The sequence below is a fragment of the Bubalus kerabau genome, chromosome X (assembly GCF_029407905.1).
Source record: "Bubalus kerabau isolate K-KA32 ecotype Philippines breed swamp buffalo chromosome X, PCC_UOA_SB_1v2, whole genome shotgun sequence".
NCBI classification, from domain to species: Eukaryota; Metazoa; Chordata; class Mammalia; order Artiodactyla; family Bovidae; genus Bubalus; species Bubalus kerabau.
The window spans coordinates 71,421,498-71,437,911 of NC_073647.1; the positions used below are offsets into that span (position 1 = coordinate 71,421,498).

Consider the following 16,414-nt stretch of genomic DNA (forward strand, 5'->3'; position numbering starts at 1 on the left):
AACCCACTCCAGTACTCTTGCCTAGAGAATACCATGGACAGAGGAACCTGGCAGGCTACAGTCCATGGGGTTGCAAGAGTTAGACACGACTTAGTGACAAAATCACCACCATACTCATTAGCTTCCAACTTAGTTTCTCACCAGATCTCCCATTCTCTGATGGGACCAGAGATGTGCCCTGAACCTCAGGCTTCGTGGCTAAAGTCCCGATACTCAATTTACATTCATACTCTGAATCCTGCTTCTCATACTCCTATTGGCTGATGCACTACTGTCAATGATCAAGTGGACACTAAGTTTACCTTAAGACTCACTCCTCTTCTGCAAATCCTTCTACCATATCCCACGTACCACTTGGGGTGCCCTCAGATACCAACAACTAGCTGTGCCAAGTGTAAGTACCACACACTCTTGGATACTGCACACCAAACTGCCAGAGGTCATACTCAGACCACAGATCAACCAATGGCTCAGTTTCCCTGCATCCACCCCCAACCTACCCACATTCTGATTCATGTTGCTGAAGTCCCAGCATGCTTCATCTGAGTCTGCCTATGTTTTGTCAGAAACCCAGGGTAAAATCCTTGCAAGCACAGCTTTGTCTTCACTCACTTTGTCTTTCTGAGTCCTTATTGCACTTTCTGTTGCTTCTCTCCCTATTCAGGGTCTTCCTTTGTTCCATAACCACATACCATCCTCTCTAGGTTTCCAGGATCCCACCTCCATTCTGCCCCCATCTACTCTCTCACCCCCATCTTAAAATTTTCATTCCCTTAGTAAGCTGATCCACACTGTTATACAGAAAACAATCTGATTAAACAAAGTCATATTAAGAAAAAATATCTGGTAACTTAAAGTAGGGAAAGTTTATTTGCATTTTCATGAACTTGAAGCAATGGTTCTTGACTCTAGCTTTATTTTGCAAGCACCTGGGAAGCTACTTAAAGCACCTTTGCTGGGCCCTCACCACCAGAACATCAGGATATCCGGAGGTGGTACTCTGGCTCCAATCATTTTGAATAGATGTCCAGGTATTTCCAGTGTGCAGCCAGAGTGAGAACCATTGACCTAAGGGAATGAATCTCTAATAGTAAGACTATAATAAGTGTATTATCGCCCTAAGTGACTTAGCATAGCATAGCATAGCATAGCATAGCAATAAGTGTATTTGCTACCTCCCTGCCTCAAAAGAGTTGTGGGTGCTGAGTACTCAATCCTAACTTCTCTCAGTCTGAAAACCCAAAGAGCTTTGGGGCCTGGATTTATTTAACATTTCATGGTAGGGAACAAAATGTCATTTTAAAGAGTATACTATTTAGAATGGGTGGGATGTGAAATGCTCATGGAATGTAAACTTGCAGGAGACACTGGGCTTCATGAAGATTTGTAACATATTATAAAGTTATGATATTAAATATGTTAGCTTGTTTCTGGCATGACTCCTCCCTGAAAATGGTTTTATATCTTTGAAAATAATTTTGTGCTCTGCTTTGAAAGTATCAGGCTCTATTATGAAGTAATCAGAGCCACACTGATTGCTTAACATTTATAGGATCTTGTAGACTGGAGCTAGAAGCAGACTACTGTAGTTCCTGGAACTAAATATTCTTGCCCTCATCCTCCCAAAATGATCATAATTAAGGTCCAATACTGGAGACACTCAAAACTTAAACTGAGCTTCTGGGTACAGGCCAGCCCCAAGCTGGACCATTCTCTAACAAGTGCATTGTTATGTTAAGGAAATGACTGGGACCAGGACTAATCCTAGAAGTAATCAGTTTGACAAATAGTTTCTGAGCTATCTGTCTTGAAGTGATGGAATGACTGCAATAGAGGATGAGCAGTGTTCCCACAAATCACTGCTACTTTCCAGGAAAAAGTAAGGTGGAGATTAAACAATTAGAAAAAAAAAATCAAGACCCAGTGTCACAAGGGCTTGCAGTAAGTATATGTAAAACACATCCATCTGATTTAAGAAGATCAGGAAGTGTCCTCCCCTTCCCCAAAATGCACCCAACTTGCCCTCAGTCAGTGGGTCAGTCTGCTGCTTCACAGTTGCTCCATGGTCTCTGCAAGAATCATCTTTGGACAGAAAACTTCTCTTGGAAGGGGAATGGTTACAATTTGGGTAGGTTTCTCATTTTAATATGCTTTCTTTTATCAGCTATGTCCCTCCATATCAGCCCACTGTATGCTGCAGAGAGAGAAAAACCCTGTTTTCAAGGACTGGAAAGCAAGAAGCGGTGGGTGTGCATTTTGGAGTCCAGAGAAGACACGTTCTAAGTGAGAGGTGATGAACCAGGGGCACTGGGCACCTATGAGGGAAAGTACCCAGAAGGGAATCAAAGGGAAATCTCACTTCAGTGACTAGACTGGACAAAAATAAAGCTCTAAGAACACCCCTTCTCGGCTGATCTGAAACTGCCGAGGTCCTAACAGCATGGAGGGTGTGTGGCCACAGCTGCTCTTGATGCTAATCTTCCCACTGAGGCGCTGAAAGCAGGCACTGGCACCCAAGGGCATTTGAACCACAGAGGTCTTTGTACTTGTACTCAGTTCATAAAATAGGATCTGTTGAAGCAGGACAGTCTTGGGGCCTGAGTGTGATTGAAAGGGGGCAAATGCATGAAGAACTGGGGAGTAATGTGCTATCCTAGGCTGTGAGGGTCAGAAACCTTTCACTGAAGCCACATTGAAAGCTGAGCCCCGAGAAAGCACTCACTGCGAATTCTATCTGCCTGGCGAATCTGCTGGAGAGCTTTCTGGATGCTTTGGCTGTCTTGTCCTGTGGTCAGAACGACCCCTACTGGTAGGCCGCGGCTCCGAAGAGCACTTGCAACTCGATAGGCTGTGTGCACCCAAATGTCTTCATCTGAGGAAATGACTCCAGCGTGAGCCCACTGGAAATATTTCATGACAGTTAGCAGCACCCGGATGGGAGAAGGGAGAGTCCGAGAAAAAGTCGGGTGGCTATTTTTACTGTCTAATTCATAATTCACGCAAGCCCAGGAGAAAATCCCTTTGTCCCAGCTGTTTCCCAGGAGCGAGGCTGCCTCGCAGTAGCCAGGGTTGGCAGGTCCAATAAACCCTGAGGCCATCTGGTGGTGGGAAATGAAACTGGAGAGAGCCCTGGAAGCCTGGCAGTCTTCATTGAAAATCACATATTCAAGAGAGTGACCCAGGTCCAAGGCTGGGTCCTTGTTGATCCGCTCAGTGGCTAACTGAGCAGCAATCTCAGGCAGGGCCTTTGAGAACAATGGATCACAAGTCCAAGGGCCAACCACCCCTATCTTGTAGGGTGGCCCCCACACCTGCAGTGGGAGAGACATAAGGACCAAGAGCCACAAACACCACAGGAGCTTGAAAGATGCAAGGCCATGTTGTCCTCGCTGTCTTCCCAGAGTCGCGAACCAGAGCATAAGGTGGGAGAAAGGCCAGGGTCCCAAGAACATAGCCCTCCTGCTTCCAGCAGGCTAACGAAGAAATACTGCAAGGTGATTCTGTTGTTCCGAGACTGACAGTGGGGTGTCCAAGTGCCTGTCAATCAGAAGAAAAGGTATATTACTCCCATTATTCCTGAAGCTTCTGGAAATAAAAATTATGAAAGGAATGTGTGTGTCAGTTGCTCAGTTGTGTCCAACCTTTTGCGACCCATGGACTGGAGCCCGCCAGGATCCTCTGTCCATGGGATTTTTCAGGCAAGAATACTGGAGTGGGTTGCCATTTCCTCCTCCAGGGCATCTTCCCAACCCAGGAATCGATCCCGTGTCTCCTGTGTTGCTTGCATTGCAGGCCAATTCTTTACCCGCTGAGCCATGAAAAGAATGGCAGTCCCTAAACTGTAAGTTTCTCTCCCCGACCCTGATCAAACTCTTCCTGTTCCTCTAGTTCTTGTAATCCTTATCTCAGGAGATGACACCTCCATCTATACTTGCTCTGGTCAGAAACCTAGCAATCAGCTGAGATTCTTTCTTCTGCCTCTCACTCAATTCATCCCCAATTACTGTTGATTCAACTTCGGCAATAGCTGCTCATCTCATAGGATTACATAAGGATTACATGGATTAAAACATATAGCAAATGCTTTTAACATTTAATATTTTAACATAATAACACATAATTAATGTTATTTTAGTGATATTATTATTATTATAGTTTCAAATATGTCCATTTTTCTTGACCACACTGCCCTCTTGGGGCCAGATGCAGATGTTAATAGATAATGGCAAAGCAGAGTAAAACGTGCTATGATTGAAGTAGCCCAGACAGAGGAAGATAGAGAGGGTCATCCAAGCCCAAATTTAAGGGGAGTAGAAGAGGGACTGCCATTCCTTTCATGGCTCAGTGGGTAAAGAATCCTCGTAAAATGCAAGAGACACAGGAGACATGGGCTCAATCCCTGGGTTGGGAAGATCCCCTGGAGAAGGAAATGGCAACCCACTCCAGTATTCTTGCCTGAAGAATCCCATGGACAGAGGAGCCTGGTCGGCTCCAGTCCATGGGTCGCAAAGGGTTGGACATGACTGAGCAACTAACACACACAGAAGAGGGAAGAGGAGGGAGGTCTCTCTGAGTTGAGCTTCAAAGAAAAGTTAGCCAGGTGAATGGGGTTGCCAGGGGGTTGGTGCTAAGAGCCTTCCAGGCAGAAGGAACAATATGAAGTAAGGACCAGAGGTGGAAAAAGGAAAAGGATATATTGATATTAGATTCTCAGAATTCCAAGGCATTTGTTCTGCTCAGGTCTGTGATGTCAACCAAGGCAGGGGCCAGATCACCAAGAGTCTTATATATCATTTATAAGCTTTTAGATTTAATCATGTAGATAATAGCTTTAAGCAGAGAAATGGTATAATAAGATTCCTATTTTTTGTGGCAAATTCATTTTGATATTTGGCAAAACTTATACAATTATGTAAAGTTTAAAAATAAAATAAAATTTAAAAAAATAAAAATAAATTAAATTAAATTAAAAAAAAAAATAAAGATTACTCAAATAACAGGGCAGAGAATGGGTTGAAAGGTGGCAGGGAGACCGGTTTTGAGGCTATTGTAGTAATCCATATGAGAAATGATGGATTTCCCTGGTGGTCCAGTGGTTAAGAATCTGCTTGCCAATGCAGGGGATGCACATTTGATTCCTGGTTGGGGAACTAAGATCGCACATTCCTCAGGGCTATGGAGCCCACATGCCACAACTAGAGACTAGCTGGTCCGCCACAATGAAGATCCCGCATGCCTCAATTAAGACCCAATGCAGCCAAATAAATAACTATTTTTTAAGCCTTAAAAAATATCACTCACCTAGAGCTAGACATTCTGGAATGCGAAGTCAAATGGGCCTTAGGAAGCATCACTACAAACAAAGCTAGTGGAGGTGATGGAATTCCAGTTGAGCTAGTTCAAATCCTAAAAGATGATGCTGTGAAAGTGCTGCACTTAATATGCCGGCAAATTTGGAAAACTCAGCAGTGGCCACAGGGCTGGAAAAGGTCAGTTTTCATTGCAATTCCAAAGAAAGGCAATGCCAAAGAATGCTCAAACTACTGTACAATTGCACTCATCTCACACGCTGCCAAAATAATGCTCAAAATTCTCCAAGCCAGACTTCAATAATACTTGAACCATGAACTTCCAGATGTTCAAGCTGGTTTTAGAAAAGGCAGAGGAACCAGAGAGCAAATTGCCAACATCCGCTGGATCATGGAAAGAGCAAGAGAGTTCCAGAAAAATATCTATTTCTGCTTTATTGACTATGCCAAAGCCTTTGACTGTGTGGATCACAATAAACTGTGGAAAATTCTGAAAGAGATGGGAATACCAGACCACCTGGCCTGCCTCCTGAGAAATCTGTATGCAGGTCAGGAAGCAACAGTTAGAACTGGACATGGAACAACAGACTGGTTCCAAATAGGAAAAGGAGTACGTCAAGGCTGTATATTATCACCCTGCTTATTTAACTTATATGCAGAGTACATCATGAGAAATGCTGAGCTGTATGAAGCACAAGCTGGAATAAAGACTGCCGGGAGAAATATCAATAACTTCAGATATGCAGATGACACCACCCTTATGGCAGAAAGTGAAGAGGAACTCAAAAGCCTCTTGATGAAAGTGAAAGAGGAGAGTGAAAAAGTTGGCTTAAAGCTCAACATTCAGAAAACTAAGATCATGGCATCTGGTCCCATCACTTCATGGCAAAGAGATGGGGAAACAATAGAAATAGTGAAAGACTTTATTTTGGGGGGCTCCAAAATCACTGCAGATGGTGATTGCAGCCATGAAATTAAAAGATGCTTATTCCTTGGAAGAAAAGTTATGACCAACCTAGACAGCATATTAAAAAGCAGAGACGTTACTTTGCCAACAAAGATCCATCTAGTCAAGGCTATGGTTTTTCCATTGGTCATGTATGGATGTGACAGTTGGACTATAAATAAAGCTAAGCACCGAAGAATTGATGCTTTTGAACTGTGGTGTTGGAGAAAACTCTTAAGAGTCCCTTGGGGCTACAAGGAGATCAAACCAGTCCATCCTAAAGTAAATCAGTCCTGAATATTCATTGGAAGGACTGATGCTGAAGCTGAAACTCCAATACTTTGGCCACCTGATGCAAAGAACTGACTCATTAGAAAAGACCCTGATGCTGGGAAAGATTGAAGGCAGGAGGAGAAGGGGACAACAGAAGATGAGATGGTTGGATGGCATCACCAACTCAATGGGCATGAGTTTGAGTAAACTCTGGGAGTTGGTGATGGACAGGGAGGCCTGGCATGCTGCAATTCATGGGGTTGCAAAAAGAGTCAGACATGACTGAGCGACTGAACTGAACTGAACTAAACCTTAAAAAAGGAAAGGAGGCACACCAAGAGAGTAGTAAGGATTAAAAATATAAACGAGATTAAGAAGATAAAATCAATAATAACTTAGTGCCTGATAAGATGTAGAAGGTAATGGGAGAAAAAAGGAGGACTCCAAGATGATTTTGAGCTATGCAACTGGTTGGAAAATGATACAAATCTCCAAGATAGAGAACACTAAAGGAAGGGGTGGGAAGTATATCGTATTCAATTAGACATGTCGAACTGATGTTGTCTGTAGACTAACCAAGTAGCAAGTTCCAAGTAGCAAGTCAACAATTTGACATACTGGATCTCATAACAGAAAGCTGAGCTAGATATATAAATTTGAGTGTAATCAATTGATAGAGGGCAACTGAAGACATGGCATATTGTCACCCTGCTTATTTAACTTATATGCAGAGTACATCATGAGAAACGCTGGGCTGGAGGAAGCAGAAGCTGAAATCAAGATTGCCGGGAGAAATATCATTAACCTCAGATATGCAGATGACACCACCCTTATGGCAGAAAGTGAAGAGGAAATAAAGAGCCTCTTGATGAAAGTGAAAGAGGAGAGTGAAAAAGTTGGCTTAAAGCTCAACATTCAGAAAATGAAGATCATGGCATCTGGTCCCATCACTTCATGGCAAATAGATGGGGAAACAGTGGAAACAGTGACAGACTTTATTCTTTTGGGCTCCAAAATCACTGCAGATGGTGACTGCAGCCATGAAATTCAAAGACGCTTACTTCCTGGAAGGAAAGTTATGACCAACCTAGATAGCACATTCAAAAGCAGAGACATTACTTTGCCAACAGAGGTCTGTCTAGTCAAGGCTATGGTTTTCTCAGCGGTCATGTATGGATGTGAGAGTTGGACTGTGAAGAAAGCTGAGCACCGAAGAATTGATGCTTTTGAACTGTGGTGTTGTAGAAGACTCTTGAGAGTCCCTTGGACTGCAAGGAGATCCAACCAGTCCATTCTAAAGGAGATCAGCCCTGGGTGTTCTTTGGAGGGACTGATGCTAAAGCTGAAACTCCAGTACTTTGGCCACCTCATGTGAAGAGTTGACTCATTGGAAAAGACTCTGATGCTGGGAGGGGTTGGGGGCAGGAGGAGAAGGGGATGACAGAGGATGAGATGGCTGGATGGCATCACCAACTCGATGGACATGAGTTTGGGTGAACTCCAGGAGTTGGTGATTGACAGGGAGGCCTGGCGTGCTGCAATTCATGGGGTCGCAAAGAGTAGGAGACATGACTGAGCAACTGAACTGAACTGAAGACATGGCAGTGTATAAGATCAACAAAAGAGAGTTGCAGAGTAAAGTAAGAAGTCAGAGGACAAAGCCCTGAGAACCCACAACACAAAGTTCAGACAGAGAAAAGGGAGGTCATAATCAAAACTTCCATGAACAGTATGGAAAAACAGCAAAGTCCAGGAGCTAGTGGTTTCTTACAATCTAAGAAAGATGACGCTTTCAGGATGAAAAGTGTTTATCACATCTCACATTCTGTTGAGAAGTCAGGTAAGCTAAAGATAGAAAGGTATCTGTCCATCAGATTTGGATTCAGAGAGTAAGGCTGCAATGAGTCAAAAATGAATGGGAATTTTTTATAAAGTATTTTAAATTATTTATTTATTTTTATTTATTTGGCTGCTCCAGGCCTTACATTGGCCCCAGGGATCTTTGATCTTCATTATGGCATGTGGAATCTTTTAGTTGCAGCACATAGGACCTTTTTAGTTGTGGCATGTGCAATCCAGTTTCTTGACCAGGGATCAAACCTGGGCACCCTGCATTGGGAGCTTTGGAGTCTTAGCCACTGGACCACCAGGGAAGTCCCTCTGAATGGGAATTAATGAAGTGGAGTCAGTAAATGTGGAGACCTCTTTCAACACAATGCATGCAAAGCCTTTCTCCATTTGACCCTTGTTTTTCTCTATACCCCATCTCCCTATTCTCATCTGATGCTATAGTAAATTTTTTACAGTTCTACAGACATGTATCACATAGTGTCAAGCATAGGATTTGGAAAATGCCATTCCTTCTGCCTTGAATGTCCTCCTCCTTCCTCCCATACTCCACTTTCAGATTCTCCTGATGAACCTTCTACCAGCAAAACCCAAATGAAGTGTTCACCACTCTGTTCAGCCTTAGTTAACACCCCCAGGTTGAGTTCATTGTTTTTCCACCTGTGCCTCATACTTACACCCATTAGGAAAGGTGTTCCATTGATTTATAAACAGTCCCTATTTCTGGTCTATGTTGTGACAAGGATACTGAACTGTTTGATATCTCTGTATTTACAAGACCTCACACTTTCAACTATAAGGGGTGGGCAATGAGGGCAACTTTCTATGGAGAGCAGAGCCCCCTGTAATGGGATTTCCTAGCGATCTTCTTCATCTCCTTAATGCCTAGCCAACGTGTAGTAGATACCAGATAAATGTTTGTGAAATCAATTAATAAAACATTAAATTTGGTCTAAGGTCAAGAATAGGTTCACTAGATATAAAAAGAAAAACAATTACTTGATTGGGAGTGATGTTAATGAGGAAAATCCTTAGTGAATTGTTAATTCCAAAGATCAAAATAATGGTATGACACTCTTCATGGCTAATAATCAGCACTGGTATGAACTGGGCAAACACAACTGGTTGCTTATTGCCAGCAACAATTCTGCCTGTGCTAGGTCTGTTGGTTATTATCTTGACTTTCATCCCTCATTTTATGAGAAAATTTGACTCTTCAAGAAACCAGCCAGAGGAACATCTGCTGGATCTTACAGACCTATCACAATAGTATGCTCCATCATCTGTGAGCAGGTGAAAGCTCATGGAAAGGACAGTCAAGAATGACAGTTGAGGAGACAGCTCGAAAAACAGCATGAACTGGGGGTATGTAGGTTTGAGGGGGAAACTTCCAACTTTGCTTTGGAGGTGTTAAAAGGTAGTTCTGCACTGCTTATATGCATAAAGACATCAAATTTATTCCTAGACTTTCAAAAATTATCTAATGCAACCTTCCTCCCCTGAAATAGATGCATTCTGTGTGCTCTGGTGAAAGCATCTGGGTGAGATTTATAATGGACAAGGTGTTCAGATGGGGACTCAGCCTCCAAAGAGCTCTCAGTCTAGCACTACAAGGTGAGCTCTAGTCAGGAGCCACACACTTCTCTCTCCATCCTCCCCTGGCCCTGATCCCTTATTTTGCATGATAAAACTTGGAAGCCAGGTCAGTCTAGGAGCAGACCCTTCTCTGGAGTAGCATGGGAGAGGTCCCTATTTTTGTACTGGGACAACGACACTGAGCTGTATGATCTGTCTTTTTAGGACCTCACTCTTTCAACCACCAGGATTCAGCAGAATGAAGGCCATTCTATATGGGGAGCAGAGCTCTGTTGACAGCAGCAGAGCCAGGAGGCCAATTAACTGCCTCTTCTTCCCCAAACATACCTAGTTTGATGGGTTATCTCCCAGAAGTTGTACATTTAAATCAGAAATTAGCACTAGGAGATAAAAGGCTAAAACTTACTGAGTTCTTGCTATGTATCAAACACTGGGTAAATTCTGCATGTATTACCTTATTTTTAAAACTCAATATCAATCAACAGATGAATGGATAAAGAAGATGTAGTGTGTGTGTGTGTGATATATACACACACACATATATGTGCACATATATATATAATGGAATACTGCTGCTAAGTCACTTCAGTCGTGTCCAACTCTGTGTGACCCCATAGACGGCAGCCCACCAGGCTCCCCGTCCCTGGGATTCTCCAGGCAAGAATACTGGAGTGGGTTGCCATTTCCTTCTCCAATGCATGAAAGTGAAAAGTGAAAGTGAGGTCGCTCAGTTGTGCCCGACTCTTAGCGACCCCATGGACTGTAGCCTACCAGGCTCCCCCGTCTATGGGATTTTCCAGGCAAGAGTACTGGAGTGGGGTGCCATTGCCTTCTCTGAATACTACTCAGCCATAAAAAAGAATGAAATAATTTCATTTGCACCAACATGGGTTCAACTGGCTGGAGGAGGAAATGGCAACACACTCCAGTATTCTTGCCTGGGAAATCCCATAGACAGAGGAGCCTGGTGGGTTATATATAGTTCATGGGGTCACAAAAGAGCCAGATACAATTGAGTGACTAAGCACTCATGCACGGGAACAACTAGAGATTATCTTACTAAGAAAAGAAAGTCAGAAAGAAAAACAAACACCATATGGTATCACTTATATGTGGAATCTAAAGTATGGCAAAAATGAACCTATCTAAAAAACAGAAACAGACTCACAGACATAGAGAACAGACTTGTAGTTGTCAAGAGGGTGGGTGGGGAGGAAAGGACTGGGATTTGGGGGTTATCAGACTTAAAACTATTTTATATAGCAGGCAACAAGGTCCTACTACATAGCACATGGAACTATATTTAACATCCTGTGATAAACCATAATGGAAAAGAATATAAAAAATAATGTATATATGTATACAACTGAGTCTGTATATGTATACAAGTGACTCTATATGAGTCACTTTGCTGTACAACAGGCATTGGTACAGCATTGTAAATAAACTATTCTTCAATGAAAAATAAAATTATGATAGTGATAACTAAGTAAAAACAAACAAAAAATAAAATCAACTCATCACAACCTTTTGAGGTAGGTACTATTATTACCCTCATTTACAGATGATGAAACTAAGGCTCAGAAAAGGTAACTTTCCTAAGAGCACATAGTAGCAGGATGGGGATTTGTACCCCAATTGATCAAGCACTGCCTGCCAACAGCCCCTAATCTATGAAATCACTGAGACCATCCTTATTGTACCTTCTATGCTACCCAGATTGAACCTGAATGATTCATTGATGGCTTTTTTTTTAAATCTCTTGTTCCCCTTGAAATAATAAAATAGGTAATTAGAGGGATGGATGGAGTAAACTGGGAGGGATGAACAGAAATTTATCATCCAACTGGAAGAAATTTGCCACCGGTGTTCCAGCCAAACCTGGGGACCCCTCACTCAGGGTGCAGTATTGCACAACTAGGGGAATGGATCTCCAATCACATTGTACTCTATATGAAGCTAATCCTAGCCTTTGAGAGTGGAAGACTTGGGAGTATGACCTTTGGCACATTCGTTTTGCTTCTTAACTGCCTCATCTACAAAATAAGAGGTAAATTTAATGCCTTTGAGGTAAGGGATTAAATAAGATAGAATGTTGAGCACGCAGCTGTCCTTTAGTAAATACTAGTTCTTCCTTGCTGTTTGGGAAGAGGACTGCATTAGGAATTGGAAGACGTGGATCCTTAACCCAGGACTGCCACTGACTCACCATATGACATTGAAGATATCATGTTGAACTAGAGGATCTTCAAGTCGTTTTCTTCTCTGACCTACATTGATCCTGGGATTCTGTACTTCTTCCAAGCAGTACTTATAAGAGGTTTTCTAAACCTCTGCACTATTAAACTGCTTTCTGAATTCATTCAACATTCCCTAGGCTTTGCTGTTCTAATTAGATTTTGCTGAAGTGTTTAGCACTTGCTTCTATCTGGCAGATCCAGTTCCTGATCATTTTAAATTTTGGTCTAGAATCCTCTATCAAGTACTTACAATGTGAAGTTCCCCCCACCCTTGCTTGAGTTATGCCACACTGAAAATCTGGACTCCTAGAACTATTCACTATCATATCATCATTATGAGGAAGGATACATTGAGAACCTGGTTTGTCCTAGGCGTGTGTGAGTGCTCAGTGGCTCAGTAGTGTCTGACTCTTTGTGACCTAATGGACTGTAGCCTCCCAGGCTCCTTTGTCCATGGACTTTTCCAGGCAAGAATAGTGGAGAAGGTTTGCCATTTTCTCCTCCAGGGGATCTTCCCAACCCAGGGATTGAATCCATGTCTCTTGAGTCTCCTGCATTAGCAGGAGGATTCTATATCACTGTGCCACCTGGTAAGCCAGGCCTGTAGCTACAGGAAAAAAAAGTGGGGGCATATAAGGCTTGGCCAAGAAATTTGAAAAGAAACTATACACACATCAGGAGGAAAAGGGCAATAATGTCCATCAACATGGTTCTATGTAAAGTCAAATTCGTAAGTTCCCTGCTTGTTTTTGCTCACTATGGTATCTCCAGGGCCGTGCCCAGCCTGAAACATTATAGGTATTCAGAAAATATTTGTTGAATAAAATAGTGAAGAGGAGACATGGAGTACAAGTAAAATGTTTTATATTACCATGTTCTTGAAAAGGCTCTATTTTAGGCCTTGGTTAGAAACCACCTTTGGCAAATTATCCAGCAAGCAAAGTTTGTGTTCAAACTTCTAGTTGGGCTTTCTTTGCTCCCTCTATTAATGGACAGGAAAAGCAACTCTACAGAAAGAAACTCTTTAACTGATTTCCACTGATATGTAAAATAATATTTGATACTTTCCCCTTCTCCTCCCCAACAAATGGTGTTTGTTTTTAAACATGGGGTGGGGAGAAGTTTATGATGAAGGAATTAATCTATAATATTATCATTTCAATTTCAAGCATCAGTAGCAGGTAGGCAAAAGGGGATGGGCCACTTTTTGAAGAGAAAAATAAAGGGAGTTTTGGCACTTCTCAGATCAAAGTGATTAGCTGTCTATTCTAGTTGTAAGGTTGGCATTTTTAAGTTATAAATCAGGGCATTCCACCTAAGCAGAATGCTTACCCAGTCCAAGTTCTAAAAAGTTTGTTTTTCAAAAGCACTTTAAAGATTTATATATCATGATCAAATTGGATTTATCCCTGGGATGTAAGGATGGTTCAAATTCATAAATAAATAAATATGATACTGCATGAACAAAATGAAGAATTAAAATCACATTATCATTTCAATAAAAGCAGAAAAAGCATTAGGCAAAATTCAACACCCTTTCATGATAAAAACTCTAAACAAAATAGGTAGAGAAGAAATGTACCTCAAAACAATAAAGGCCATATATAATAAGCTCACAGTTCACATCATACTCAAGGGTAAAACACTAAAAGCTTTTCCTCTAGATCACAAACAGGACAGGGATGCCCTTTCTTACCACTCCTATTCAACTTAGTACTGGAAGTCCTAGCCAGAGCAATTAGGCAAGAAAAAGAAATAAAAGATGTCAAAATTGGAAATGAAGAAGTAAAGTTATCCCAGTTCCTAGGTTACTTGACCTTATACACAGAAAACCCTAATGACTCAAAACAAAACAAAAACCCTACCTGCTGCTGCTGCTGCTAAGTTGCTTCAGTCGTGTCCAACTCTGTGCGACTGCATAGACGGCAGCCCACCAGGCTCCCCCGTCCCTGGGATTCTCCAGGCAAAAACACTGGAGTGGGTTGCCATTTTCTTCTCCAATGCATGAAAGTGAAAAGTCAAAGTGAAGTCGCTCAGTCGTGTCCGACTCTTAGCAACCCCATGGACTGCAGCCTACCAGGCTCCTCCATCCATGGGATTTTCCAGGCAAGAGTACTGGAGTGGGGTGCCATTGCCTTTTCTGAAAACCCCACCTATTAGAACTTAAAAGTGAACTTAATAAAGTTGCATAAAAAATATATTTTTTATATATATAAAAATAAATAAATAAAGTTGAATAAAATCAACATACAAAAATTAGTCACATTTCTATATACTAACAATGAACTATACAAAAAAGTAAATTTAAAATGCAATCCTATTTACAATAGCATCAAAAAATAATAAGCTACTTAGGAATAAATTTGGCAAAGGAGGTGAAAGACTTTCACACTGAAAACTATAAGACAATGATGAAAGAAATTAAGGAATACTCTCAAATAAATGGAAAGATATCCCAGGAAATGGATTGGAAGAATTAGTATTCTAAAGATGTCCTTACTACACAAAACAATCTATAGATTCAGTATTATTCACATCAAAATTACAATATTTTTTATAGAAACAGAAAAATAATCCTAAAATTCATATTGAACCACAAAAAAATCTGAATAGCCAAAGCAATCCTGATAAAGCTGGAAGTATCACACTCCTGATATCAAACTACATTACAAAGCTACAGTAATCAAAACAGTGTGGTGCTGACATAATGACAGACATATAAACCAATGGAGCAGAATAGAGAACTAGAAATAAACCCATGCATAGAGAGTCAACTGAGCTTTAGTAAGGGAGCCAAGAATACACTGTCCTCACTGTCCTGTGAGGAAAGGACAGTTTTTTCAACATATGATAATGGGAAAACTAAAAAGGGATGAGTTGGACTCTTACTTTACACTATATACAAAAATTAACTTGAATGGATCAAAAATCTAAATATGTAAGAGCTAGAACTATTAAACTCCTAGAAGAAAACAAGCGGAAATCTTCCTGGCATTAGTCTTGGCAATGACTTCTTGGATTTGATGCCAAAAGCACAGTAAACAAAAGCAAAAACAAAAAAGAAGGACTACATCAAATGAAAAGTTCTGCACAGCAAAGGAAATAATCAACAGGATGAAAAGGCAACCTACAGAGTGGGAGAAAATATTTTCAAATTCTAAATCTGATAAGTGGTTTATATTCAAAATATGTAAGGAACTCCTACAACTCAACAGCAAATAATAATAATGTGATTTAAAAATGGGCAAGGGACATTAATAGATGTTTCTCTGAAGAAGACATACAAATGCTATGTCTATGAATATACACAGATGGTAGATGAAGAGGTGCTCAATATTACTCAATCATCAGGGAAATGCAACTCAAAACCATAATGAGATACCCCTCACTTGTCAAGATGGTTATTTTTTTTTAAGTGATATCAAATGTTGATAAGCAAGCAGAAAAACTGGAATCCTTGCATACTGTTGGTCGGAATGTAAAATGGTGTAGCAGCTGTGGAAGACAGTATGGACATTCCTCAAAATATTAAAAATAGATCTACCGTATAATCTAGTAGTTCACCTTCTGGATATGTATCTAATGAATTGAAACTAGGTTCTCAAAGAGATATCTGAACTCCCATGTTAATTTCAGCATTATTCAAAAGAGCCAAGATACAGAAACAACCTAAATGTACATTGGTGGATAAATAGAAAAGAAAATGTGGTATATACATAAAATGGAATATTATTAAGCCTTTAAAAACAAGGAAATCCTGCCATATGCAATTACATGGATTAACCTGGAGGATATTATGCTAAGTGAAATAAGCCATGACAAATATTGCATAATTCTACTTATATGAGCTATCTAACATAGTCATATGCATTAAAGCAGAGAATAGAATAGTCGTTGCTGAGGGCTATGGAGAGAGGGAAATGGTGAGTTGTTGTTCAATGAATATAAAGTTTCAGTTAATCAAGTTGAAAAAGATCTAGTGATTTACTGTACAACACAGTGCCTATAGTTAACAGTATATATTTTGCACTTAAAAATTTGTTAAGAGAGTAGATCTCATGTTAAGTGTTCTTATAATAAAAATTTAAATTAAAATTTTGCTCTTTCTGTGTAGCATCTTTCAATTTTACACATTTACAACATAGATCCTTCCTCAAGGCACATGTCAGAAAATACCTTTCTATTTATATTTGTCTAGGTGT

The 16,414-nt window shown here is 40.8% G+C and overlaps 1 protein-coding gene across 1 annotated transcript in view; it reads right to left on the minus strand.

Moving 5' to 3' along the window:
* Positions 1–16,414, minus strand: part of GUCY2F (guanylate cyclase 2F, retinal) — a 136,406-nt gene that overhangs the window by 93,190 nt on the left and 26,802 nt on the right. The window contains exon 3 of the mRNA XM_055563131.1: positions 2,723–3,537. Coding sequence (XP_055419106.1) covers positions 2,723–3,452 — 730 coding nt within the window. The 5' untranslated portion in view covers positions 3,453–3,537. The remainder of the gene's footprint in view (positions 1–2,722; positions 3,538–16,414) is intronic.